The 27,639-nt window shown below is 37.0% G+C and overlaps 3 protein-coding genes across 9 annotated transcripts; 1 reads left to right on the top strand and 2 right to left on the bottom strand.

Annotated features, from left to right (window-relative positions):
• Positions 1-1,068: 1,068 nt before the first annotated feature.
• LOC103703118 (putative pentatricopeptide repeat-containing protein At1g74580) lies at positions 1,069-6,942 on the bottom strand. 5 transcript variants are annotated; one of them, XM_039127237.1, is made up of 5 exons: positions 6,794-6,942; positions 3,249-5,900; positions 2,447-2,742; positions 2,277-2,364; positions 1,069-2,025 (listed from the first exon to the last, which is right to left on the bottom strand). In XM_039127237.1, the coding sequence occupies exon 2, from the start codon at positions 5,784-5,786 to the stop codon at positions 3,504-3,506; it is 2,283 nt and encodes a 760-aa protein (XP_038983165.1). In that variant the 5' UTR covers positions 5,787-5,900; positions 6,794-6,942; the 3' UTR covers positions 1,069-2,025; positions 2,277-2,364; positions 2,447-2,742; positions 3,249-3,503. The 5 variants fall into 5 exon arrangements, with proteins under 5 accessions (XP_038983165.1, XP_038983167.1, XP_038983168.1 ...); XM_039127239.1 differs by having other exon boundaries at positions 2,447-2,625; XM_039127240.1 differs by having other exon boundaries at positions 2,447-2,625; positions 3,375-5,900.
• A 1,392-nt stretch (positions 6,943-8,334) lies between these two features.
• Positions 8,335-18,185, top strand: LOC103703109 (activating signal cointegrator 1). Of its 3 annotated transcripts, XM_039127235.1 has the most exons (5): positions 8,479-8,691; positions 9,337-9,514; positions 11,694-12,344; positions 15,425-15,523; positions 17,660-18,185. In XM_039127235.1, exons 1-5 carry the CDS (start codon positions 8,672-8,674, stop codon positions 17,906-17,908), a joined length of 1,197 nt encoding a protein of 398 aa, XP_038983163.1. In that variant the 5' UTR covers positions 8,479-8,671; the 3' UTR covers positions 17,909-18,185. The 3 variants fall into 3 exon arrangements, with proteins under 3 accessions (XP_008784049.2, XP_038983163.1, XP_026658910.2); XM_008785827.3 differs by lacking the exon at positions 9,337-9,514 and having other exon boundaries at positions 8,335-8,691; XM_026803109.2 differs by lacking the exon at positions 9,337-9,514 and having other exon boundaries at positions 8,480-8,776.
• Positions 18,186-19,072: 887 nt separating this feature from the next.
• On the bottom strand, positions 19,073-27,146 carry LOC103703101. Its single transcript, XM_008785815.4, has 8 exons — positions 27,024-27,146; positions 26,179-26,596; positions 22,795-22,866; positions 22,313-22,377; positions 21,969-22,125; positions 21,293-21,373; positions 21,109-21,198; positions 19,073-19,465 (listed from the first exon to the last, which is right to left on the bottom strand). The coding sequence occupies exons 2-8, from the start codon at positions 26,455-26,457 to the stop codon at positions 19,343-19,345; spliced, it is 867 nt and encodes a 288-aa protein (XP_008784037.1). The 5' UTR covers positions 26,458-26,596; positions 27,024-27,146; the 3' UTR covers positions 19,073-19,342.
• Positions 27,147-27,639: the final 493 nt, after the last annotated feature.

The raw sequence follows: 27,639 nt of genomic DNA, 5'->3' as shown, positions 1-27,639 counted from the left end.
TATATGAAGCCGGCATATTGTTGGCGGCTTTATTAAGATCCGCAACAATTTTATTTGCAATATGAATCCATCCCAACAAATCAAAAACTAATATATTCTAAAACAAAAGTGGTCAAAATCTGAAATTAAAGTATATCTGACAATTTAATGCAAACAATAAAAGATTTTTTTTCTCATCCACATCAAACGGATCATATTGTTCACTACTTGTCGCATGCAGTAGGATTGTCAAGTATAGAGGAAACAAAATCTAGCCAATGTCAGCTCCGGTTCCAGCCCATTAAATCAAGCTGGGATGTGTTTTAGAGACCAAACATAGCTAAAACTATTTGAACTAGTCTAACTATATCTTGTCAATTCTGCCATATCCATCCTCAACTTAAATAGAAATAACTTAGCATTTGATGTCTACACTTGGTACAAGAATCCATAAAATTTTGATCATGCATCAGCTGCAAATGAGTTGGACCAGGCTCCATCAAACCCAGTAACAACCCCGGTGAGCACGAAAGCACCACTAGGTGCGAAATGGTAGATCAATTTGGATTGGAATTGAGTTAAATATCAACATTGATGAGAGCAAAATAGGAGAAATTGGGGCTGAAAATTGACTGCATATGAGCAGCTATCTTACATCCACAGATATATCCAGTTCTATTTAATAAATTAAAACATAAAATTTTAAATACAAAAAACGACTGAAGTACTATTGGTTATCCATATTGTGGACAAATAAGCATGCAAAATTGGCAAGGTTTAATAATGATCGCTAAAGCTTATAATTATACTTAAATAATAGTTGTTATTAACCGTTGGTATGTAATAATGGTCATTGTTATTAAAAGTGTCTTCAGTAAATAATGTTTTTTTTTTGTGATTTCTCATTATAATTGCTGTTATAACAGCCACTGTTCTATTCAATAAACCCATCTCAGAATGAACTACACAAATAACAGCTATTATTTCCGTATTTTAAACAAATATTAGCAATTTCCATAATTCATAATCTGATATTTTCAATGCCTGTGGTATGTAAAATGAACAAGATATGATAAATATGATGAAATAAACCAACAAAACTCAAATTTATTCTGTAAACAACTAATATAAGTATACAACCAAAGTTTCTTACAGCCATCATCTACCAAAAGAAAAGAAAAGAAAAGAAAAACAAAGAAAGAAATTAAAACCCGTATATACCACGAAGAGTAGATAAAGTATCTTTATGATGTACCAATATATGTACTTTGATATACAAATAGCCAATCAATATCCACATCCAACCCAGGTCCAAAAATATTTAAATATCCGGGACCCATACACATAGACATGTCCGTGCCCAGTAAATATCATACATGAAAAAGAATACGGTCAGGACCGGATTATATGTGGCCAGTTCAGCCCTGCAGTTGAAGAAGAGCATCATATGCCTATTTGCAATTACAGCAACTGATTCAATATCAAGTACATTCAGCTTATATCACCAGGTAAATATACCAACATAGTTAACTCAGAAAAGGCTTCTATGCTACTTCCTTGTGCTAGTATCAGGTTGCTTCCCCAATCAATTTTGACATAAACAACACCAGCAACTATTGGCTCTTGGCATGAGAAAAATCTTACTGCTAGTATGCTGGTTGTTTATGGTAGGGGGTGCCAGCATCTATGTTCAAACATGCGACCTCTCCACAGATTCGCAGGAGAGGAGTGCCAACCGGCAGATTTTGATCCCATTGACATTCACTGGAAATTTTGTAATGTCAGAGGCCCTACAAAGTATGGAATCAAATCATGGAGCTGTATGTTAACATGTAAGAGGAGAAAACAACTGTCACATAATGAAAAAGTTTGAATGGACATTCATAAATTGATGAATGATTGTAAACTTGTAAGAGCTTGACTCGGTTAACATGCCTTGTAGTTGGTGATAGCTTAATGCCTAGCTACCAGTATATCATTTTCCAGCTTTGATGGCTCTCTGTTGGGGGTAATGAAATCATGAATTTCTGAGGACTTCCATGTCAACTGAGTATCCAAGAGAGGAAAAACAAATCTCGTGTAAGGTCCTTCTGTCAGAATTCACTCCCCAGTAATGTTTCATCTAGTATCTTGCTATGCATTGATCAATTCTTGAAGCACAATGATTGTTCAACTAAACAGAAAGGCAATCTTTGGAGAACTTTCAAAACTTCAAGTTTTAGATGCATTAAATTGTAAAAAAAAGAAATCAAATGAAATTTCAATTCTACCAAAAGTAACTTATCAAAAATACTTACAGATTCTTCTCTATGCGTTGGTATTGTCAAACCCTCATTGCCATAAAATGCAGTCCATTTGTGAATTGAAGAGTAGTAGCTGCCTTAGCTACCATCAACAAATATGGCAGTATAAGAAAAACAAAATCTGTACATTAAGATCTTTATAGCCAGGGAAATAGACGATTCACCTTGATGGTAAATGTGTTTATGGTTGCCATCTTCATCCTTCTAATTGGATCCATATGCCCAATTAATAGCAGGAGGGAAGTTCATAACCTCTAACTTACCATAATTCAACTTCAAAAATTGTAGTAGAAACACATTTGAGAGGGACTTTGCCACCTTCACTTCATTTTCCAGTGATAATCTTCAAAGGAAGAAATCAAACAGTTCCGTTTTAGAATAAGTTACTTTTCTTTAAGCAAGTAATAACTCCCAATATCACAAGTGACTATAATTTAATCAGCAGAGATAACAAGCAGACCTGCACAAAAATGTAATATAAATTATATTAAGTACCTCTAGACCAACCAATACAATTATTAAAGCATAAGATTTATCAAACTCCTGAGGTGCTTTTGCGAATCAGGAAAAGGTAAAGCATAAGTGGGTAATGCATGAACCCTAGTTCAAAACATGCTTATTGAAGTGGAGCTTGGCTGAGCTAATTAGGTCAAGCCAGCTAAGAAATAATAAGTTTTCACATATTCTTTTTTTTTCCATGAATACATGATGCTTCAATATGTGCTCCAGTATCTCAACACTACTTTAGTAAATTAGGTTCTGAAAATATAATAAAAGCAATATGTAATGAATTGCATGATATCTTCAAATTGGTCTGTTCTTAATGAAAGATAACAATTAGAATGGTGATGACAGATAAGAACTACCTTTGGAAGGGGGAAGGGAAAAAATGATTGAAAAGTGAATGGTACAATCAACAAGCATGTGAAAAGTACAATTTATAGCAGAAGAAATATCTAGACAAACCTCTGATGGCTGCATCTGCAAGAATACAACCAAAAAATGATAATGGTCCAAGAATAACCCATACAATTAGAGCATTGTCAAATTCAAAGGGATTCCTGGTTACTAATGTTGCTGAATAAAGCTTACAGCAGATGAGTGCCCCAGTGTAACAGGCATAAGAAGAGTGTGCAGAAGGTTCCACATTCAGGGAAGCAGACTTCCTGTTTAGTTATTTTAGGAAACTAAAATCAGCAGCAGAGACCAAATATCATGTCCTCAGAAACATTTCAGGCGACGCCATTTTCTTAATAGCTTCTTATCCCTGATTCCATCATAAAGGAGTTCATAGGCATAATAAGTAATATAACCCTTCTTCCGCAACTCCTCTACAAGGATCTTTGGTGCTGCTATTTCCCTCTTATCAGCACTAAATATGGTATCCACAATCTCAGGGACAACACCATTACTTACCATAATGTGAATAATACCAACAGATTCATCAACTCTTTCCTTTACTGAGAGACAGTTTATCACCTGTCCAAATGTTGCCATTGCTGGAATAAATCCCTTACCAATCATGCCTATAAGAAATTCATACGCACGATCAACATTTCCGGTCTTGCAAAAGCCACTGACTAAAACACGATAAGTATATGCATCTGGAGAACAGCCCTTGCTGACCATCTCATTGAAAATCTTCTCTGCCATAAGAATATTTAACTTCTCGGAAAATGCAGAGATCATTATATTATATGTATCAGTTGTAGCAGAGAACTTGTCTTGCTCCAGTCTTCTGAATATTTCATAGGCTCCATTAAGATCACCATTCCTGAAGAATCCATGTATCAATGTGTTAAAACTGACAACATCTGGAGTCAAGCCTTCATTCATCATCTTCATAAGCAAGTCAGAAGCCTCTTTTACTCTCCGGGCTTTGCAGAGGTTCTCTACCAGTATATTATATGTGATAACATTAGGACAGCACCCCTTTGTAACCATCTCTTTGAATATCTCCATGACATCACTAGTCTTTCCAGCTTTGCATAGCCCATTTAACAGAGAATTAAAAGTGATAGCATCAGGTGTGACACCATGAGTCCACATCCTATCAACAATTTCCAAAGCATTGTGCAGCTGCAATCTCTTGCAGTAGCCATCAATCAATGTATTGAAGGTAAAAATGTCAGGAAGATAACCTTTTGCTATGGCATCATTCATGACAATATTGGCATCAGAAACATTTCCCATCTTGCATAACCCATTTATTATGATGTTGTATGTCCAAATATCTGGGCTGCAGCCATTTTCCATCATTTCATTCATCACGTCCAAAGCCTGCAAGATTAGACCTTGTCGAGAGAGCCCCTTGACTAATGAATTGTAGATAATGATATCAGGCTTCAGCCCATTGTTCTGAGCCTCATGAAAAATATTCAACGCTCTGTCAAAGTCACCTTCTTCACATAATCCATTAATCAGGGAGCAATATGTTACTCGATCAGGCACAAACCCCTTGAAAACTGCATCCTTTAAAAGTCTACAAGCATCTTGTACCTTCCCCATTTTGCAATGCCCATCTATGATGGTATTATATGTAAAATCATCAGGAATGCAGCCTTCATTTGCCATTTTATGCAAATAGTTCTCAGCTTCAACAACTTTAGAGTTCTTGCATAAACCACTGATAAGTGTATTATAGGTTATCACATCAGGAGCCAGACCCTTCTCCATACGTTCTAACAAAGAAACAGCCTCCATCAATTTGTTTTCCTTGCAAAGCCCTTGGATTAGTATATTGTATGTGAACAAATTTAGTGATATTCCTTTCTTCATAACTTTGGCAAGAAGCTTGCTGCTTTCTGGAACATCTCCTTTCTTACAAAGCACATGTACAAGCTTATTAAATGTAACTATATCAGGTAAGATCTTGCTCCCAAGCATTTCATCAAACAGACTGCAAGCCTCAATATGAAAGTTCTCTTCGTAAAGACCACAAATCACCATACAGTATGCAACTGCATTGAGATCATACCCTCTCTCTGGCATGTTTCTGAGAAGCCTCAGTCCTGCATGTGGTCTTCTTGTTCTACAAAATGATTTAATCCTGATTGTAAAGGTGTAAACATCAGGTACAAATCCCTTGTCCAGCATTCTTAGATATACTTTGTGGGCTTGATCATAGTATTTGAACTCGACCAAAATATTCATAATCGCGTTATAAGATATAACAGTTGGCTTACAATCATAAAAATCCATTCTCTCAAATGTATCCACAGCCTCTTGTATTTTCCCTCTTCTTCCATAACTCCTCATTGCACCAATATATACTCCTTCAAGTAAAGAATTGTCGACGTTCATTCTCATTTCTTGAATAACATTCTCCATGGCTTTAAACTCCCCATGAAGTCCAAGTTTCTCTACCATACATTTGTAAGTGAAGATAGTATGCTTAAACCCATCTTCCTTCGAGGCTGAGTTGAACATCTCAAGAGCCCTAAGTGGGTCATTCTGGTATTTTATGACGCTGGCTACATGCTTTGGAAGCAAAGTGCGACTCATTCCAACCACAAGCTACTAAGTCCTCTTGAAACCCATTTAAACCGAATAAGAAGCTGAGCAATCAAAACACTGCGATCCTTCATTACATTGAAAGCAGACTCCAAAGATGCCAAACTGGAGAGGGGCGGAAAAATAAACAAGGAACAGTAACGTTGCTGAATAATAATCAATAACACTACAGATAAAACTCATGAAAGTAATCAGATAACCATTTGAAATCTTAAATCAACATATTCATCTGAAGTTAGGCATTCCAATGAATAGAAAAATCAATGGAGTAAATGGCTTTCATGTTCCAGTAAAGAAACTGCTCATAAAGAGGCATTCCAATGAATAGAAAAATCAATGGAGTAAATGGCTTTCATGTTCCAGTAAAGAAACTGCTCATAAAGAACCCAACACATCTTATGATTGATCTTCATGAAAAGTGAAGATCAAAGTCAACTGACCAACTAACACAAGAAAACACATAATAGAGAGAGGAGAAGAAAAAAATGATTGCACCTTCAATGGGACAAAATCCACAGCAAAACCCATTGATCAAATAAGCAGAGATCACATGCTCAAATTTCACAGGACTTGAAACTGTAATAACCATCCTATTACACAACAACAAGCACATTCTAAAGTTTATCTAATTAAAAGAACAAAAACTCGATTTTTTAATTGGGAAACAAAAGAAAGATGCTACCTTGGAACTAATCAATCAATTAAAAAAAATAATCAGTTTTTGATACGAAAATAGAAGAAAGGCGCCATCTTGCGTCTAATTAATGGATTTTGACGGGCAACGAAAGAAAGATGCCGTCATTTCTACCTTCTCAGCCTACGGAGATGGTTTCCATCGATTCCCCTACTTCCACCCCCCGCAAATGCAAAATAGAACCAAGAACAGAACAAGACAACACCAATCCCTTGATCCCTAGAAGAATGAAACCAAAGAAGAAGCAGGAGGAGGAGGAGGAGGCACTCTTAGTTTTGATTCTTTTGGTCGAGTAGAAGAGTACCTCTGCTAACGGAGCTCTCAATGGTTCTCCATAGGGCCTTCTCGGTCCTCTGGTATTCTGACGCCATCTTCTGCGGTTGAGCCAACAAATTTAACCGGCTGTGCAGCGCCGCTTGGTCATGCACCGTCCGATCACTGAAGCTCGATGGATAACCTCGAACAAGATGAGCCGGTACCGAAATTCAAACCGAATCGAATTAGCAAGGCATACCGGCATGCCCTATTTTTTTTTAGAATTTTCAGAAAAAATTAATTGATAATTACTTTTTGGACTTTTTCTATAAATTCAAGTCTATTTTGATATTATTTTTTTTTGATATTTATTTGGCATGATCTTTTCTTATTTTGTAATTTTTGAGTTATTTTTTCAAGCCCCCAAAAAATAAGAGAAAAGAAGATAGAGGAGAGAAAGCAAATCTTATTTAGCATTAGATCCTTCTTCTGATATCCTGAATCAATATTATTTATAGATTTTTTTGAAAGAGGAAGTAGAAGAGCGGCTTTCAAATAGTAGCAATAATGTCATATCCAATCCGGTTCAAAATCGGACTGAGCCGGTCAGTTCTAATCGATTTCGGCCGGTCCAATAATAATTTCGGACGGAACCAAATATAATAGCTAAACCGACCTAGTTTTGTATTAAGTTGGCTTGGTATTGTCTAAATCGGGTAGTTTGACCTGGTTCAGTAGAACCTGACCTCGGCCGTCCAATCAAAAATCTGCTATGTTTCTTTCTATATAATTCATTAATCACTATTGTTCCAATTTGAAACTTTTTTCCAATGGAAAAAGAATTGTTAGCCAACTGGTTCGAACGAGTTGGATCGCAATGACGTATTTTTATTCTCATTTAAATAAAAAAATTAAATTTGTACCTATTTTTAGAATATTTAAAGTTTTTATCTTAAATAAAAAAAATATTTTGTATCCACCCTTAAGTAAGAGAGATTTGAATAGGTTGATAGTCCAATATGGATTTATATAAAATAATTGAGTTGGACATACATTTATCTATATGGGTTAGGTATAGGTTAAGAGGTATTGTGACCTTAATCCATCTCAATCTGACATAACCCTAACCCAATCCAACCAATTGCCAACTTTAATTTATTGGGAGGAAACCTTAAAACTTGGACTAGGGTGCATAGACCGAATTTTTCTCTCTCTCTCTTCAGTGGCCATACCTATTTTTTCCTTGCATCGTAAACAAAATAACTCCAATACAACCTAATCAATAATACAATCTGAAATTGTTCGTATATTCATATCAGTAATAGAAAATCAAGATGGTTGCAGCTACCTATTGCTCCAAGATATCTAGGCAATGGTGGAAGATAGAGGGGCTTTTCATACCAAATATGTGTTCCGTGAAGCTAATAAGGCTGCGGACTAGATAGTACTTTTGTAGCTAGTCACTCCAGTAGTACCTTATGGGTTGGTAATGAAAAGTTATCCTTGACACTCTAAGATATTTTATTTTTTAATATTATTGGATGTATTTGTATTCGTGGGACATGATCTACTTGTTTCAGCCACCAAAAAAAAAAAAAAAAAAAAAAGCCAAAGCAACAATTCCATCACGCGGAACGCCCCTGGATCTCCCACTCTCCTTTTGATGAATTCTTGATGGATAACCTCTACCGTCGGATCAAAATCGATGCGACCCTTAAGCGTAAGCGTGAACTACTACCCCCTCCCAAGCCACCCCAACTTATTTGCCGCCGGAGTCGGTCGAGCGAGCGAGCCGGTGAGAGGATGGGATCGGGGGAGTGGTTAGAGAGGGCGCTTCTGGAGCTACGCGGAAAGATACAAGGCATGGAGTTGGACTCCGATCTCATCAGCGGCCTCGTCTCCTTCTGCGAGCTCGCGCCACCCCAAGATGCTGCCGATTACCTCACAGTATGTATTCTATCGATCGTTCGATACCTACCATTCCATCGTCTTAACCAAATCCAAGATTCATGTTCTTTCTCCTGATTGCCGGGTATAAGTGGTTTCTTGTTCATTTTTGTTTTTCTTTTGGTTTTTTTGTTAGCGTTTCGGCGGCGTGTTATTCCAATACGGAATTTGGACAATCTGGGATGTTCCGGAATACCAAAGTTCCGACTTTGTTAATTTTTGTAAATTTAACCCTGGAAGTAGTTTTATGACATCTAAATTTTGTGATGTTATATGTGACAAATAGATAATTCGAGACCGTAGTATGAGATAAAATGGTGTTTTGCTATTTTGCTGGTGGATATAGACTGCAGTGTTTTAATTCATCGACCAGGAAATTTATAATCTCCTGTCATCTATCTTCAGTAAATTAAAAAACTCGATGTCTCATGCCATAGCTTGTCCCGCCTTTGCTAGACTGGCTAGTGTTTTGAAATCTTGGTCGTTGTGTATCAGTTGATTGTTCGTTCTCTCTCCTTATGAGAAGGATGTCTTTATGTGTCAGCTGAATGTTTTGAAATTGTTACCTCTTGATGATGATCTTCTAGAAAGTGTTTGGACAGGGAAGGATGTCAGCTATGAGCACTTGAGAATCTTTGATTGCAGGGTGTTTGTGCAGATTACCAGAAATGAGAGGTCAAAGCTTGATGCTACATGCAAGCAGTTTATTTTCTCGGGTTATGCACATGAGGAGTTTGGCTGCAGATTGTATGATCAGGTGGATAGGAACGCCGTCAGAAGTAGAGATGTGGTCTTTCTAGAGGACCAGACAGGTGGTACCAAGGTTTGTTTTCTTGATGAGGGAGATGATCGTGGTTTGTCTGCTTTATTTCAGTGGATGCGATCTCTTGCATGTTGAAATCTACTCTATCTGGTGAGGTGATTTGTATTCCAAGAGGTGTTATCTCTCTATACTTGTTAGCTTCTAGGTATGCCCTACGGGGTGTTAATCCAAGAGAGATGTTTTCTTGAAGTTGTGGTCCTTGGCTTGATCAAGTGGAACTTTACAATCTCATTTTTTGGAGATAGTGGAAGGTTGATCTGGACTCAGTCTCGTGGTTTTTCCTAATTGGGGTTTTCCACGTAGAAACCTTGGTCTCTTGTTTCTTGTGGTATGTGATTCCATATTTTTCGTTCCTATTGTTTGCATATTAGAGAGGAAAGAGAAAAATTTCCACTGTTGTTGTTCCAGGTGTATGTGCACTGGTTTTGGGTTTATGTGCGCTGATATATGTCCCTGTATGCACCAATTTCTTTCTCTGTCTACACTGGTTCAGCCTGAAACGGAGTTGTTCTGAATTTTTTTGCTATCCTTCCCATGCTAACACTGAGAAATCTCTATTCTTTCTTGGTGGTTTCATGGTGTTTTTTTGGCCTTTTATCTCAATTGACATAAACCTCTATATTGGTTTATCCTCGAATTGGTCGACCACTGAGATGGCTGGATGTTGAACTGTGAAAATATCTTCCAAGGGATACAAGTTTCCGAGAGAAGTGGTGGATTCCGAGTAGAAATCTTTAAACGGCAAGCTATAATATTCCTATAAAAAATTGTTTAACTGTTTTCTTTAGAGTTTTGGGTATGCATGTCTCCCAACATTACTAATCAGTATACGTTCACATAAGCTAGAGTTTGCTCAGGTTGGTGGTAGATTAACTATTCTCCGTGGGGGAGCATTAAAGAGTCCATTTGAGTAGCATAATTCTGAACGTACCCCTACCCTCTTGCTTTGGCGGTTGCAAACCTAAGCCTATGTGTTTCACTCATAGGCTGCTGTAGAATTTCCACTGGTAGCGAATCAAGCGTATCACTTAGGCTACTTCAACACGAGACTTTTCCTGTTCATCAGTTTCGATGGATCGTAAGATCTAGCAAGATACCTTCATGTATTTTTCCACATCTACTACTCTTTGTTTAAAAGTAACACTATAGGCCCTCCACATTGCATATGTATCTACCTTATGCAGACATTCTCTATAGTCTTGCATATCAAGCATCTTGAAAAGGGTATGGAAATATTATAAACGGGATTATTTTTTCATCTCCCACATAAAGGTTTGTTTCCCTCTTTGTTGAGCTGGGGCAATGGCGATGGATCACTTAATTTGCTTTCTTCGATGTTCGGTTCCCCCTTTTCCTTTCTTCTTACTTAACTGAGCTGCTGACCTTGTTTCTTGTCTCCCTTTATGTGTTCATCTGCATCTTTTTTATTATGTTTCTTTTATGGATAAGTTATCTATAAGAGTTAGCTTTTTATGGAAGCTTTCTATAGTAGGTGTGAGTTATCTATATTTTAACAGAGAGTTGGAGTGATCAGATTAGATAGTTTGTAGTGACTAGGAACAAAAAGAATTGTATTGAGGGAGGGAGGGAAGGAGGGAGGGGAGGGGGGATAGAGAGAGAGAGAGAGAGAGAGAGAGATCTGGAGTTGCTGTCAGTGAATGGCATTTTGAGTATCGTACTTACGAAACAATATTTACTCGGTTTGCCCATCACCTGTTCTATGTGTTACAGGAGTTTTAGACTTCAGAGAAAGGCTTGGTTGTTCAGATGAGAGCTTCCTAACTGCCAATGACAAGATGGAAGTTCCTTTCAGAAAGTACTTAAGGAAACTATGCTGTTGTTCAAAAGACATACACAAACACAAAAAGAGACCTTGGCTTGTCTTGTAGGAAGTCGTAGATTGGCAATATGATAGAAATTAGATAGTCCTTGATGGTTTAGTACTTTATTTCTGTGCAAATACGAATAAGATCTTTCTTTTAAAGCTTAAATCTTTAGGTTTTTCTCTTTTTTGGCCCTTATTCTGTGTCTCATTTTTCAGACCCTGGTAGATCTGTTTCTTTGTTTTACCTACTCTTAGAACACCATATTTGTAGTTAAATATGGCCTTTGAATCTGGCACTATACGTTTATTTACTTTCTCAGTCAATGCTGATCAAATGGAATGTTTATGCTGCAGAATATTATAGGCCTAGAAGCTGGTCAGGGTTTGATTCAGGAATACTTGCAGAGAAGAGGTTATGTAGATTCCTCTGTTAGCAATCCTGATGTACAATCGTCAAAATTTCAAGCCTACATGAAGCCACCTGCAGATGAAGGAATGATTGTCGCACCAAAGAAACAAGCAAGAATGCCAAAAGAGACAACTGCACCAATAACCCAGGATACGAAGGGTCAAAAAGAGGCTACTACTGAGTCAAGAAGCATTCCCAGGGGAAGCCAAGGTATCCCCAAAAAGAAAAAAGGTGGAAAGATCATCTCTCTTGCCGAGGCAGCTAAAGGATCTGTTGTTTTCCAGCAGGGAAAGCCATGTTCATGCCAAGCTCGCCGTCACAAGCTTGTGAGCAACTGTTTGTCTTGTGGTAAAATAGTATGTGAACAAGAAGGCGAGGGTCCATGCAGTTTCTGTGGTGCACTTGTGTTGAGAGAAGACAGTACATATGCTGGTCTAAGTGACCTAGCAGTTCCTCTTTCTGAGGCAGAAGCTGCAGCTGATTTATATGCAAAGAGGCTTGTAGAATATGATCGAAACTCTGCTGCACGGACTAAAGTTATTGATGACCAGAGTGACTATTATGAGATTGAAGGAAATAGCTGGCTTTCTGCAGAGGTACTCATTTTTTGGACCACGTGTCCCTTTGTCCCTTGTTTGGAATATGGGCTGATGCTTAAACTTCATATTTGATCTTTGAGCTTCATACTGGCATAATGGCTGACATTATCTGGCATAACTCTACCATTTACTAGCACTTCAGCTAGCATGTGCACAGTGCATGAACTTTGTTGGTTATGGAACTGTGATAGAAGGCTCATTTTGCAAAAATGTTTATTTGAATCCTATAAACTAAAGGTGTTTAAGCTATAAGTGATTGCGCCTCTTCCGAAAAGAAAGCTTAATGGTTTACCAGAAGAAGATGAGCATGAATAAAAGATTAAAACTGACAGAAGAATCTGTTGTGATATTGTCACCATGCACATTTGGGAAATAGGAAGCCTTAATAATTAGTGTTTTGGTGGATCAAATGTGAGGAAATGCTGAAAACCCATATGGTGGTTGACTGAGGGATATGGGGAGGCATTGCTTGGTCTAGTTATTAGTCCTCTCAAGTTTAGTGGAGGACTCAAAAAGGTAACCCAAATTAATTACAGCTGATTAGTTATGGTTATCATTTATGGTTGTTGTAGGAGCATCCTATAAACTGGCTAAAGTATGATAGATTTATATCCAAGTTTGAAGTCAAATGTAATTTGATTGTTGCCTTGTGTCAAGTCATTAGAAACTGGACACCAATGCATTAGACACTGGATACCTATGCTTCCTAAGTGTTAACATGTGTGGAAGTAACTGGAAGGTCAAAGAATTTAATCATCTTATCAGAATATTCGAACCATCTGAAGGTAACTATATACTTGAGCATCTAGTTCCATTGAAAGTGAATATTGCTGTTTTGGGCGGAGGTAATGAAAAGAGAGAGAAATTAACAACAGCAACAACAACAACAACAACAAAGTCAATTTCTCAAAATCCAACAGGATTTATCTCATAAATATTGCTATTATTTTAACCTCATGTTGAAGTCCTTTCTAAAGAGATCCAATATTATTGGTTTCTTTTATAACAAATTTATAACTAAACAGTGTTCTCTTCCTAAGAGATGCTTTTAATTTTTTTCCCCTAGTCAGTTGTCTGTCAAATTATGTATTGATACTGATAGTGATAGAATTAAGTGAGCACTAACAATTTATTTGAGGGTTTAAAACTTTATACACCTGATTAGTTTGAGCATTCATCTCTTTCAATTTAAGTTTGCTGGAGATTTTCATACAACTTCAGTTGATAACTTATAAATTATAATTAACATACATATGCATCAAGCACATGAAGTGCATATACGGGAGAGCATGCAAAACTCCAAAAAATAATAAAAGAAAAACATCTTTGTTGAAGTGTTTCTGGAAGCATTGTACCAGACACCTTTTTGATAAATGCACTTTTTTGTTGGTGAAGGAAGAATGTTTATGATTGAGATGAGCTTCATGGCACTCATGGCATTCTTGGAAATGCATGCATCATATAAAAAAGGGTAGAATTGCTCGAAAAATATCTTTCTAAAAAAATATCTGTTTTATATAAAAAAGTTGTGATGTTCTAGAATGCTGTCAGCGCTGCTGCATATGCATATATGGCTTGGTAACTGAACGGCCAGTGCAATCCCTATATATGAGATGAGTAGTAGGCTACCGCGCACCCTCATAGGATCCAGCATCTTAGGCACATATAGATTGTGATGGTGACAGATACATTAGACTTGGTTATAAGTCTTGCTTCTTTGTATGCTTTAATCTGATTGTTCATCATTGAGTAATAGTTAGATTTGTTCGTTGCATTCGTAAAGTTGAGCATAGTTCATGGAGGGATGTTATTTTTTCGGTTAACTTGTCATACGAGACTTATAGCTCTTGAATAAATGTGAGTATGTTGTTAATTTTTATTTTCCTGAAAATTTACTTATGTTTATCTACTTTTATGAATGTTAATTCCTTTCTAAATATATGTAAAATACTATCCACATATGCAACTATTGAGACACCCGTGTACCGTGTATACACTATGCATTATCTTGGCTGCCTGCATAAAATGGCTGCTTTTTGCAACCATGGAATGGAAACTCTTTTCCACTATTGGTTGCCTAGGCTCAGGTTGTTCCTCAATTGACTGGCTTAGGCCCAACTGCCCATGCAACCCCTAGGTGTTTAATTAATTTTTCATGACAATCATTTTAGGCCTTCGCCTAAGTGATAGGTGATATCGTTCCTGCTGGGAGGAAAAGATTTACATCATGCGAGTATTCACTGCTGATGCACGACAAAGTTATTCTGTTAACAATATAGAGTTACAGAATGATACTTTCTTGATGCTGTCTTACCTTTCTGCTAGGATTTACTTGTTATTGCTATAGACTTGCATCATATAGGATATAAATTCTAAACGCTGGATTAGATCAGCTTAGATAAGGGTGTGTTTGGGGCTCACCATAAGTGGTCAGAAGTGAAGGATGTAAGTTGACTGGATTTACTTCAGACTGACTCAGCCTAAGTCATTTCAGCGATTTTTTGGGAACTTAAAGGCATGAACTGGATGCTGTTGGGACTACTACTGCCAAACCAAACACGTGGAAGTTGCATGTTCTGATTTCCTTTTACCTCTGGCCAGTTGCAGCAAACCATATATGTCTTTCCTTGGTCAGAATATCTCAAATGGTCCTGAAGTGGCCGATTTGGTCAAAGTGATTTCCTTTTGTTAAAATTGTAACAATATTAAACATTATGCTGTCTATTCTTTTGTATTCTTCTTTTGCCAGCTTTTCCAAAGAACAAGTATGTGTCCCTTTGTGCATGTCATATATGTTTTTTTGCATGATGCTTGCTATCTTAAAGCAGTTGGATTAGATGCATTTCATTTATTTATGTCTGTGTGCAATGCTTGCTTGTAAGGAAGTGCCATAGTCAGTAAACTATTAGCACACAAAATTCTAAAAACAGTACAAGCCATATCTTCTCTGTCGATTCCTGAAAATTCGGCAGTAGCACATATTGTTTTATTCTTTTTGACATCAGTGACTATTTACTTGCAAGATGCCTGAATTCTGTAGAAATGGTTTGATCTTCATGAAATTGTTTGCCTTTCAGGAGAAGGAACTTTTAAAGAAGAAACAAAAGGAAATTGAAGAAGCTGCTGAAGCTAGGAAAGGAAAAGTGATTGTTACCTTTGATTTGGTTGGCCGCAAGGTTAGATTTTAAGGCCCATATTCAGTCAATATTTCTAATCTTCCAAATTTCAAAACTGGGATCAATCATGAGTACCGTTTTGTTAGGTCCTTGACATGCTTTTGAATTTGTTGGTCTTCATGCTCTTAATGTGAATGCGGGACTTGTTTTCTTCATTGGTTCTGGCTGTCCTGATGAATTCCCCTTAATAATTAGGAATATGTCTTCTGGTAAACAATAGGCCAAATCAAAATGCAAAAACTGTGGATCAGGAAACAGGAAATGTATCACTTCTAGCTAGAAACTTCTAACATTTTTTCCATGGTTGTGTGGACCCTGTAGATTCATTACTCAAGAGATTTTTATCAAGTGAAGAAAAGCTAGTGTAAGTATGAAAATGCAAATGCATCATGTTTGTAATACGCTATAGGCCTGCAGCAGAATGTGTGAAAAAGATGTGATTATTCACCGAAAAATCCTTATGCCATTTTAAGGCTTAGAATGGCTATTCATAGGAGTCATACATTGAAGAATATGAGGAAAGAAAACAAGGCACTAAAGACTATGGATTTTTATGGTTTTGTTTTACTGCATCAAAATGTGCATTCCTTGTATAAGTATTAAAGGTTTTTCTTGATTACCTTTCGAAAAGTTTTTATTTGCTTATTCACCCCTTCAAAAGTGAATTTTGTGTGTGAAGGGTGGGGTTGTAAACTTTTTATACATAGGGTGTAAAGAGAGAACAAAACATCCACTGAAAAAATTTCAATATTGGAGATTGAAAGATTCAAATTTAAACCATTGATTTGATATACAAAGCTTAAATGCTAATGTTTTAAAAAAAAATCACATGTTATAGAGGTTTCTTGCCTGCGCATCAAGTCACTCCAAAATCAACAAAACATATCTACCACTCAAACTATATTTAGTGGGTCTTGATGCATAGGCAAGAAGCTCCATCCCAGTGATTTTTTGTAGATATGTATTATGTAGATAGATGAAGTCCAATGGTTTAGATTTGCATCTTTTAGCATCCAACATTGAATTTTTCAGTGGATGTAAAGTCCTCTCTTTAGAAACTTGTGTATTATAACTGTGCTTGTGTGTGTATGTATGTAATATATCCCTTCAAAAATTCTGAAATTTTCATACTTTACTATTAGGCAACATATGGTACTTTTTCATTAATGAGCCTTTGCGTATTAACTTTTTAGATGGTGCATAATTGCTTTGTTTATCTGTGAAAAAATGTAAAATATATGAATATCATTGGCATGAAATTTCAAGTATTTTGCTCAAAACTTATGAAAGATGTAATAAAGGGCAAGATAGTAAATAGCCAAGTTGATTACTTTTGGACTTAACCATATTAAGCCTGGAGTGTTAAAAGCAAAGGCAACATGACATGAAGGGTCTACATGTAAAAATTAGATTTTTAGAGGGGTATATATGAACTGTCAACATTCATTTTGAAGTATAAATATGCAAAAAAAAGAAAATTTCGAGGAGTGTACATGCAAAAATATCTGATTGGAGTTTGAATGCATGTGTACACTTGTTCACAAACATATGCTTCCTTCAGATCTTGCTCATTTCTGATTGGACCTAACCATATTAAGCCTGGAGTGTTAAAAGCTAATGCAACATGACATGAAGGGTCTACATGTAAAAATTAGATTTTTAGAGGGGTATATATGAACTGTCAAATTCATTTTGAAGTATAAATATGCCCAAAAAAAAAAGAAAATTTCGAGGAGTGTACATGCAAAAATCTCTGATTGGAGTATGAATGCATGTGTACACTTGTTCACAATCATATGCTTCCTTCAGATCTTGCTCATTTCTGATTGGACCTAACCATATTAAGCCTGGAGTGTTAAAAGCTAATGCAACATGACCTGAAGGGTCTACATGGAAAAATAAATATGAAAAAAAAGAAAATTTTGAGGAGCGTACATGCAAAAATCTCTGATTGGAGTTTGAAGGCATGTGTACACTTGTTCACAAACATATGCTTCCTTCCGATCTTGCGCATTTCTTTCATTCAATTGCTACATATGCTGGAAGTAATATTAAAGTATTTACACAAATATATAGATTATTGAGTACTTTCTAGTCTGTAATTCTGTATTTATGATAGAGGACCATTGATTGCAGGTAGTAGTGAACAAGGATGAAGCCTCAGAGCTGGAGTCAGAGTACAGGATATTAAGACCACCTGAAGAAAGAGACATAAACCGCATAAAGCCTAATCCTACTGTTGTACAGCCCATGTTTGTTGACACAGGACCTGCTAAAAAACCAGTTAAAGGAAAAGAAAGTAAGAGATTAGCCAATGGCTTATGCCTCGAAATAAGTGGGAGGGTGCAGCATGATGATGGTGAGCGACGCCATCTTATGAAGTAGACGATCCAGAGTTGTCTTTTGATTATAACTGAAGTACCACTAGTCCAGGCAAGGGATTTAAGTAGTGTATGTAAACTAAATACATTGTTAAACTAGGGCAACAATCTAGGTCCTTATTTGCATTTTTTGCTTTGTAGAGGCCCTAGATGGTGGAAAAAGAGCAGAGTTTTGACTTTGACAATGGTTGCAAAATACTTGAAACCCCAATACAAATGCTTTATATTTTCTTTAGAAGTACAGACTCTTGTTGACAAATAAAAGTAGAAGAAATTTCTCAGATTCAGCTCGACTGGAAGAACAACAACAATGAAGGCAGATGCACAAACATTTTTTTGGTTGCTACGGAAGGCAGACCAATGAGGGGGGGTTATTGATATGATTATCTTGAACTCTGAGGAGTAGATTATCTTGTACTGAGATTACTCTCGAAGATTTCAGTTACACATGATAGTCGGTAACTCGTAAGAATCAAACATGTTTGCTCGTATCTCAGTTATCAACACATTGATCAGGCACGAACAAGATGATTGCTTAGTTACAGTTTTGCTTTCTGTAAACGCATCACGTGTATGATGAGTTCTGCCTAGATTTCACTGGTGAATAACTCTTATGAAGTCAGATCAAAAGGCGTTAGATTCTTCTAAATTCTTTTTTTATTACAATTAGATTCTTCTTAACTAATATTAACTACCAGAAAGTGGACTAAATAAATGATGCAATCATACATCCAGGGCTTTATTACTGTTCAGTTTCCAATCCAACAGATGTCCCCTCATGGCTTTGCCACTCTTTTGCACATGAATCTGCTCCTCCTGATTGTATCAGCTGCTTAGGTAAGAAGTTTGAGAAATTGGACACCTGGAATTGAATAAAAATCCTGCTCATCTTCAGAATGAATTGTATTTCCACGACTGGCATTTCCCGTGGTTAGCATTTGATGCTGCAGAGTATGTTTAGATATTTGAGCATGCTTCTTTCCCATACCACAGAAACAGCTCTTAAGTAATTGATTATATGGAAGAAACTAAGCTCGCAAAGACAACATAATTTGACGCATTGTTCATTATTCAAGAAAAAATCTAGCCATCCAATAAAGAATTCAAAGGCAGCTGCTGTTTCTTGATACCCGCCCCCCAAGAGCTGCATGCCTTGGCATCACAACAATAAGACAATACACATGCTTTTTTGCCTCTTTTTTTTTTCTCTTTATTAACATCTGAAATCTGAAAACAAACTCATCATATTTGAAATATATTTACACAATTTTTTTTAAAGCATACGGAATCTAAGAAGAGAAATTTCAGAATCATAAATAACAGAGGAAAAAGGTATTCGTTTCTTTTCAGTACACTGGGGATGACAATTCACTGCCGCTGAAACCGGTCTCAAAGCTTTATCCCAGCTTTGTATAGCAAGGAAAGTTGGCAACCCCCCCTATTGGTGTGGCTCCTGTTGGGGAGTGGTGGGCGAGTCAGGTGAAATGGTGAACTGCAGACCCCTCGCTTGCCCTGACTGCAGTATGAATGCCACCTCAGTTGCTGCTAAGGCAGCTGCTTCCTGACCAATTGGAGGAGGCAACTTAAAGTCAGATGCAACTCCCAAATAGTAAGAAAAGAGGACAGACTCGTATTTGTGAATAATTAACTATTAGAACATTACTCACTCAAATCAAAACAAAACAAATTTCCTCACAATAAATGTATAAATCAGTTTACAGAATATCATAAGATTCGGAAGTATGAATATAAAAGAACGCATCATCAGGTAACCTGTATCAAAACAAGAGATTTTACCAACTCAGCCAAGCTGGCACCCTCTTCCCCGAACAACATTTTTCAAGTACGGATATTAAATTCAAGTAGCAGATAAATAATCTCCATCTTGAAAGACAACAGGATGAGGATGCCAGTTGACTGTCGTCACAAAGAAAATCAATCTGACAAACTATGAATCCAAATTTGTCATCGGCGGTATTTAACTAATGTGAAGTTTCTCACACAATCACGACCAATTGAAAGAGAATTCAAATAAGCCTTCGGCAAATGATATAAAACTCAAGCTGCTGCATGATGTCTTCTAATGGACATATGAGGTAAAAGACCATGTGATAACTTCGTGACCCAGTGCAGATGCAAGAAGACGACCCCAACCAGATCTATAGCCAATTTGGTACCTGATACTTTTTTTGTTCTTTTTTGTGTTTGTGTTTTTTTTTTTTGTTTTGGTAGGCGCGGGGTGGATCTGATAATACTCAAAACTGTTCAAGGTCCATAGTCTAAGCCTTTTCATTTTGAGTCAATCCTAGGCCTCAAAGCAACCCACATTATCTGCAACAAGGTACGAGCAAGGTCCAGGTGGAGTTGTAATAAGCTATAAGAACTTCATTTTTGTTTGCCTAGGGAGCTCAGAGTTTTAATTCCTTGCATAATTTATAGGAAAAGAGTTGTGATCTCGTCTTCTGTTTCTCTAGGGTATTGGGCCAATACATATCCACTGCCAGCAGTTCATAATGCCACCAATAAAAAGGTGGCCGGCCACGAAAAGCAAACTGGAAAAGGCCATGAATTTTGTTGTATTTCCTTTCAAGTTCTCATGTTCATGGCTTGAAAAGAATTTGACTCACAACCAACAAGAGAGGAACAATTCATGGCCATGATTAAAGCTACAGCTATCAAATACTAGGGAACTGTATGAAGGATCAAGAGGAACTCTGAGGAATTCTCATGATGGTCATCTTAAGTCAAGTTAAGGAATGGACCCAAGAGAAAAGGTGGGGGGACACACACACACATGCAATAGAGAGAGAGAGAGGATCTACACAAAAATACCTTAACTAAAGATACAATACCAGAGACCCAGTTCTTCCTCCATGCTTTATACATTTTAACTCTTCAAGAACCTTCAATAGCAACACATAACTTGTCCTTGGCATGTATATGCAAGTACCAATATATTTAATTAAACTAAGGCAGTTGCAAGAGAACAAGATAAAATGACCGATCATATAGCAAATATACGTTAAGACAACAAAAAAGACGGAAAAGTTAAAGTATATATTGCAAACAAAATCAAACTTTGGTTACTGACATCCAAACAGGCCATTATGGATAAATTTCAACATATAGACGCAAGAGGGAGAAAGCGGAAATGGAGAGCTATAAATAAGATGACAATTATGTTTTCTCTGGGATTACACTAACCTGTCTTTGCCTTCTACGCTGCAAGATACTTATGGCCCAAGCCATGATGTAACATGGTAATAGAAATGCAGCAGCCCGCAGTAGAAAAAGCTGATAAACATTTGAATAAAACATTATTATACCTGGAGAGAAGGAAACTGCAAAACCAAGGTCATATGCGAGTGCACTTCAAATTTTAACTTACCGAAAAAATTGTGGAAGCATCATCATCTTCATCACCATTGGTAATGGTCAGTGCATGCCTCAACAGCAGAAGAGCCATCAACTGCAAAAAGACAACAAAGAGAATGATTAGTCCGAAAGACATAAATGATCTTCAATATGTTTCACAAGAAGGATATTTCTTAAAAGAAGATATCCAGACGAAACAATAAGACAAGTATGGGGCAAGCCACCTAACAAAGTCAATGTGTATATCCATACATCTCAAATATCCACTGGTAAAATCAGATGTCTAGCTTTAAGAAGCATAGTTCTCAAAACACCTAACACAACACACACACAGACACAAAACATCTAAGCGCACACACAACAAACAGACAAAAAGTTCAAAACAAAACAAAAAGCTGTATGGTCAATAAAAAAATAATCTTCATTATAACCATGAGAAAAAGTTCCCTCTGCTTTTAATTCATAAAATATAGACAAGTGAAAGTATAAAATTAATTGAATCGAAGGACTAGTTTCCATCCAAGCTTTTAAATTTTAAAGAGCTTCTTTAAAGAAACAAGTTCATATTTCCATATAATTTGTGTTTACATTTAGAAATAACAAATTACCGAGTATGGATAAATCAAAACCTAAAAACTGCATCTTGAAACAAAAGAAAACCATCTTGTGGTATTTTGATAAGGACATACAATTAGAGCAGCGGAGCGACAAAATGCAGCACCACTAGCATTTGTATCAGCATAGTCATCATACTCAGCTTCAAGGAAGTGGCGCTGCGCCGTTGCCATCGCAAGGATCCGATGGTCATGCAGATCCAACGGGGCACCAGTGATGTTCCAATCTCCACTACAATTCCAACAAAAAATATCATCAGAATAAAATATTTCACACATGACAATTGAAATTCAGATACATATGGTACTGATCTATGATCAACATGATACTGCAAGGGAAGACATGCTTGATTTAAAAATGTTAAATAGTTCACTGTCAACATTTGAGTGGGCCAATGATACACATAGAAGCGACTTGCCTGATGTCAATAGTGGTCTCATCAGGGTGGACTTGAGGAGGTGCAGTGTACCCAGGCTTGTATTGCTTTATCAAAAGAACAATCCATAATCAGCAATTATTTAATAATTCATATCATGATGTTTATCATGGTATGTATATTAGCTTATACAAGTCAAGTCAAAACAGTAAATACCATGCCATTCGAAATATGCAGTATTACAATATGAATGAATATTGTCATACAGAAAATGTTACTGCTTAATGCGTTCAAATTCTACATTGTGTAATAAAGAGAGAAGTGGTGGAGACACCAAATTAATAATTTAGGCATCAAATGACTGGTTGAGCATTCCTTAAAAGTAATCAGGCATGAGGACATGTACTATATAAGAGAGAGAGAGAGAGAGAGAGAGAGAGATTCCTGTTCTTTTAACATTTATAGATATAATGATAGCACACAAATTAGAGTTGGATGTTCAGAAACTACAGTAAGATACTCACCTCATGGCAGATCTCACAGGTTATATCTCCTTTCTCATTGCACCAGCGCTGCACACATGCCCTATGAGCATACTGCATATGACAAAATTGTAAAGTAAGATCCAACATCCATGTCATACATACCATAAAGAAAAGAACATTTGAAAATTGTTGTTTATGCCAAATCCATGTATGACATCGGAGGGAAATCATAAATACAGTTCAAATTCCACACCACTAAAATAATAAACAGCGAGAGTTAAAAAAGATAAGAGATAGTAAGCAGTAGATTTTAAGTCCAGAAGAATCCTAGCAAAAGCAAAATTTCCAAGACATAAAAGACACCTAAAACAGAAAAGCAAATTTTGTACAGAAAAATACACTACACACAGAAGAAAGTCTAAGTCTGGTATTTAGTCCGACAAAGAGATGGCCAAAAGTATGGAACAAATGGACATGACATGATTTTTTATAAAATCTACATTACAAAAAACTTAAACCAAAGATTATTTTAATTCTGAAATCATAAGCACACATAATTGTTACACTCAATTTCAAGCAGCGAGAATTTTCAGCTCAGTGGGTAACAAGTCTTGCTAGATGTTAATATGGCACTAAGGAAGCTGGCCAGTCTCCAGTCAGAGGCGAAGTTCTACATCATCAATGCCGACATGTTTTACAAGGCACTACTCGGGAAGCCAAAAGTAAAAGTGCCCCTATGACTCTGGTTCTAGTGAAAGCGATGAAAGACTTTGAACTTGCAACGACCATGATCGAAACCCAGCCACTGCCGAATCACAATGATGCCAACCTCTGAAACCCTCCAGTTGCAACCGTTGGGGCTATATCTGTTTCCCCAGTCTATCCTTTTTCTGAGTAGCCAGACCTCTTTTGGGATTTAAATTTCATATCAATATTCACTATAGCTGTCCAAGCCTTCTTTTGTCCCCCTCCTTCCTGTCTGCTAAGGCCATCCATAATATATGGCACAGCAGTCGCCACTTTATCCTCCTCCCAAAGTTTCCAAATGCTAAGATTTAGGTAAGGTTTTAAAGTTCCAATTTTGGCCAAGACCAATCTGAAACTGGCCAAAATTTTCCATTTCGGTCAATCCCAGCCAATTTTGGCTGGTTTTGATCGGTTTTGGCCAAAACCAACTGAAAGTGTTTTCTTTTTTTAATTAAAAAAGAGAGTAATGTGTTTACTGTTCTATTTTTTTAAACAATTAAAATCTTTATAGCTATAAATATGTGTTTATTATTTAAGGTAATGTGTCTGCTACTCTATTTTTTTACAAGCACTATTCATTAATATTATTCACCAATATGCTTATTCAATTAGACATTTCTATCAAGGCATCAGCTATCAACATGTTTATGTGATCTCAGATTTGAAAGGTTGCAGCATAACTTAGGATTGTCTGAAAGTAGTTTGTTTAGTGAAAAAGCATTGTAAGATGTCAACGACAAAGATGCATGCACATATTAAATTTGAAGAATATTGCAACTCGTAAAGATAGCAATGCAACTATGCAACCATTTGGACTGAAAAGATATCTTTTAGTTAAGGCATTAAGCTCCAGTATAGTTAAATTTCTACTTAAAACTATCCAAACTACATAATTTATGATCTTAACTAACTCATAACACACCACGACGATGTGAAATAGGTTATCTTGGTTTCTTTCTTTTTTTCCTTAATTTTCATATTTTTTGGATTTTTGATAGACACTCACAGCAAAACTACAGAAACAACAGAACTGCTGAGGCCAAAACACTAGACCAAAACCAAAACCAGAAGCGAGCTTTAAAACCTTAGGTTTAGGTCATCTCTGTGAGTGACCCACATTGGGAGGAATCAGGATCTCAATTTATCTCAGCCAATATGGTACATGTGGAAACCATGGGAAGATATGAGAGATTTGCGAAATCTTAGACATATTGAAAGACCAAAATATAGCATTTAGCCAACATAGTAAAATCAAGATTAGCTAAAACTTCAAGATATTAATTTAGGGGTTTGGTTTGGATCTGCTGCGAAGCAAAATCAGTTTCTGCTAGACCACCTGTAAGACAGGAAGACTTTGAGAATCGCACGGCCAGCTGGTAAATTTCATCTCTTCTGAGAACATGCAAACATGAATCCAAAAGTCAGCCATGTATTTTCAGGCAGGCCTGTAGCAGAAACTACGTTTCCATCTAAACGACACTCTTGAGAGATGGGCCCCTAGCAGAAACCATGTTTCCATCTTGCAGCAGACGTAAACAGCGCCTTTTATTTAGATGTTAATGATTAAAAATCTATAAAAGGCAATAACATAGAGAGAAAAATCTTGCATGACATATAGATATCTTATTGGCTGACATCTCAGGTTATATCAGTTTGCATTGAATAAAATAAAAAGCCAAGATTCTAAACATATATCACCAGTGGGTTACCAATAGCAAATAAACCAATATCTCAGCCAAGACGAAAACCTGCCTCCTATTGGTGCCACTTTTTTCTTAGTTCCTTGTTGTGCCACTTCTAACATTTTTTTCTATCAAATTTCATTCACAAGTCCTTCACAATGCACAACATTCTGATCATGCATTAAAACAGGACAAAGAACATAAAGCATGCAAACGTCAAGCAAAAGTCATAGATAGGGACAAACTACAATATGTCACAACTGATGTTATCGTGCCACTGTACATGATCATGTTTGATAACCAGGGAAAAACTAGTGTGAGTATTTATACAAAACATAGTAAACAAGAGGAACCGATCAAGGACAACCTAACAACATTGAATTCATTCAAAAGCAACACAATATCCAAATGTTGCAGTGGATATTGAATAAAAATATTCATCATACAATTAACTAAAACAACTAATAGGTCATAAGAAGAAGAGACCATATACCTAAACAACAATAGTAATTAACTGGACATTCTTGACAAATAAAAAACCATGGCAAATCTAAAGATATAACATATCATGACAAGACCCAGAAATGTAAAACATCATCCTTTAATCAAAGGTCTTAATCCAGCTTCTCCATAAAGGAAACAATGAGGGTATAGAAGAGAAAAACTCATACATTATAAGTGGGAACTCTGCAGCAAATCTTAAACAAAAAGAAGCACATTTTAAGGGTGATCCTTGGCCCCATAAATTTAATGCTGCCATAGTAATTCACCTACCATCACCAGACTTTACAGAATAATGCAACACAGACTTAAAATATTTGTATCACAATAATCTGCATATGACCTTCAACGCCAAGCATAACATCCATATCATTTATCTAAGAAAAAAGTGATTTTTCAGTGAAAACACTTAATCATTTGCCATCGACTACCTTTATCCACAAGAACTTGGTAATCTAAACTAACAAGATGAAATGGTTTCGAGGATAAAGACCTTCAGACTGCCACTACATGCACAAGGGGTCTCTAGATTTTTAATGTGATCCTCCTCCTGGCAAATACGACACTCCACCATCTGAATTAGAGGCTCCTCCTCATCGTCATCTATACGTTCCTCCTCCTTACCCTTGTTAGAACCAACCGGCAAAGGCGAAGGATCGGAGGGACCATGTGCAGCTTCTTCTGAGGAACTCGAACCCTCCTTTTCTTCTTTTGTTTCAGTGGGTTGTGACGTTACGAGACGGTCAACATTCAACACAAGATGGCCCCCCATTACCAAAATAAACCTTGTGTTATACAAGCTCAGCAAAATTCACAATAAAATTCCCTCTTTTCTATTGCTTCGCCACAGAGATTCCTTTTTGAAGCTCGAAATCACCAACCTAGGTATCAATAACCTAATATTCACCTTCCTGCATGCGGAAAAGGCCCCAACTTAGGTAAAGTATTCGACTTCCAGAGAAAGCTAAAATCTTTTTTCCAGGGAAAAAAAGAAGCGAGAAAATCATCGGGCGTTAAACAAAAACGGGAAAAAAAATCTAATGGAAAACCCTTAACCGCAAGCTTTTCCAAGGGAAAAAAATCCTAAGTTCTAATCATTTTTTTAAAAAAATAATCTTCAAATAAATAGAAACAAAGGACGGGGAAACGTTTTCATGCAAACGTGCTCAAACCCTAGAAAACTCTAATGGCAGAAATTAGACCCTAAAACGGTCGATCTGTAACAAAACTTGCACCAAATCGAAAAGCTTCTTCTCTAGAATCCATCAAAACATGCGATCGTCAGAGACAATCCAATCTTTAGACGTTTAAAAGGGGAGAAAACGAGAATCGACGTACCTTGGAATATAAGTCCCAAACTCGCGTCTTCGTCTTCTCTCTCTGTTCGTGAGAAAGGGAGAAAGGAGAACTCCGTTTTATCTAAGCTCGGGTAACGTTCGTCCGAGGCTCGGAGCCTCCGAGCCTCTAGGTTCGGTAACGTCCGGTTAGCATCCTTCTAGAGAGACGGTTGGGCAACTGGACTAACGACCGCAGTGAGTCGTCTCTATTGCCCCCCGTCAACTATGGAGCGGTCTCTTCTTCTATTACGAAATTACCCTCGCATTATTCTATAAATATCGAGAAGATCATCAAGCTTAGGATAATAGGACAGAGTGTAATGGTATGCCTTGTTATTTTTCTAAGTAGAAAGGGTACTTTGTACCAGAGAAAGATAAGCATACACGTGGGGACACGCGGAAACGTAACCCGGTAAAGCTAGCTGGAGATACATTCACTTCCAGGTACGTTCATCTCCTCATCCTTAAAAAGAAGTTGAAAGACATCGGGGCCATCAGACCGTTGAATGATTTCTAGGGTCCCTCTCTTTGGTGATGATACCGCAAGCATACGACAATTTCTATAGGGGAGACCGTGGGGAGGCGCTTGGTGGGTCCACCGAATCCACAGGTTGGAT

Source organism: Phoenix dactylifera, chromosome 6, assembly GCF_009389715.1.
Source record: "Phoenix dactylifera cultivar Barhee BC4 chromosome 6, palm_55x_up_171113_PBpolish2nd_filt_p, whole genome shotgun sequence".
NCBI classification, from domain to species: domain Eukaryota; kingdom Viridiplantae; phylum Streptophyta; class Magnoliopsida; order Arecales; family Arecaceae; genus Phoenix; species Phoenix dactylifera.
Note: the sequence above shows the minus strand (reverse complement) of the source record. Positions and strands in the feature narration are given on the sequence as shown.

What these genes read in the sequence shown, in the direction of transcription:
- LOC103703118 (XM_039127236.1), bottom strand. Translation starts at nt 5,786, where the DNA reads ATGAGTCGCACTTTGCTTCCAAAGCATGTAGCCAGCGTCATAAAATAC.
- LOC103703109 (XM_008785827.3), top strand. Translation starts at nt 8,419, where the DNA reads ATGGATAACCTCTACCGTCGGATCAAAATCGATGCGACCCTTAAGCGT. An exon ending in ATAGCTGGCTTTCTGCAGAG is followed by an intron (nt 12,345 to 15,424) that starts GTACTCATTTTT and finishes TTTGCCTTTCAG; the next exon opens with GAGAAGGAACTTTTAAAGAA. An exon ending in TTGATTTGGTTGGCCGCAAG is followed by an intron (nt 15,524 to 17,659) that starts GTTAGATTTTAA and finishes CATTGATTGCAG; the next exon opens with GTAGTAGTGAACAAGGATGA.
- LOC103703101 (XM_008785815.4), bottom strand. Translation starts at nt 26,457, where the DNA reads ATGGGGGGCCATCTTGTGTTGAATGTTGACCGTCTCGTAACGTCACAA. An exon ending in GAGACCACTATTGACATCAG is followed by an intron (nt 22,126 to 22,312) that starts GCAAGTCGCTTC and finishes TTGGAATTGTAG; the next exon opens with TGGAGATTGGAACATCACTG. An exon ending in AGCGTAGAAGGCAAAGACAG is followed by an intron (nt 19,466 to 21,108) that starts GTTAGTGTAATC and finishes CCAATTGGTCAG; the next exon opens with GAAGCAGCTGCCTTAGCAGC.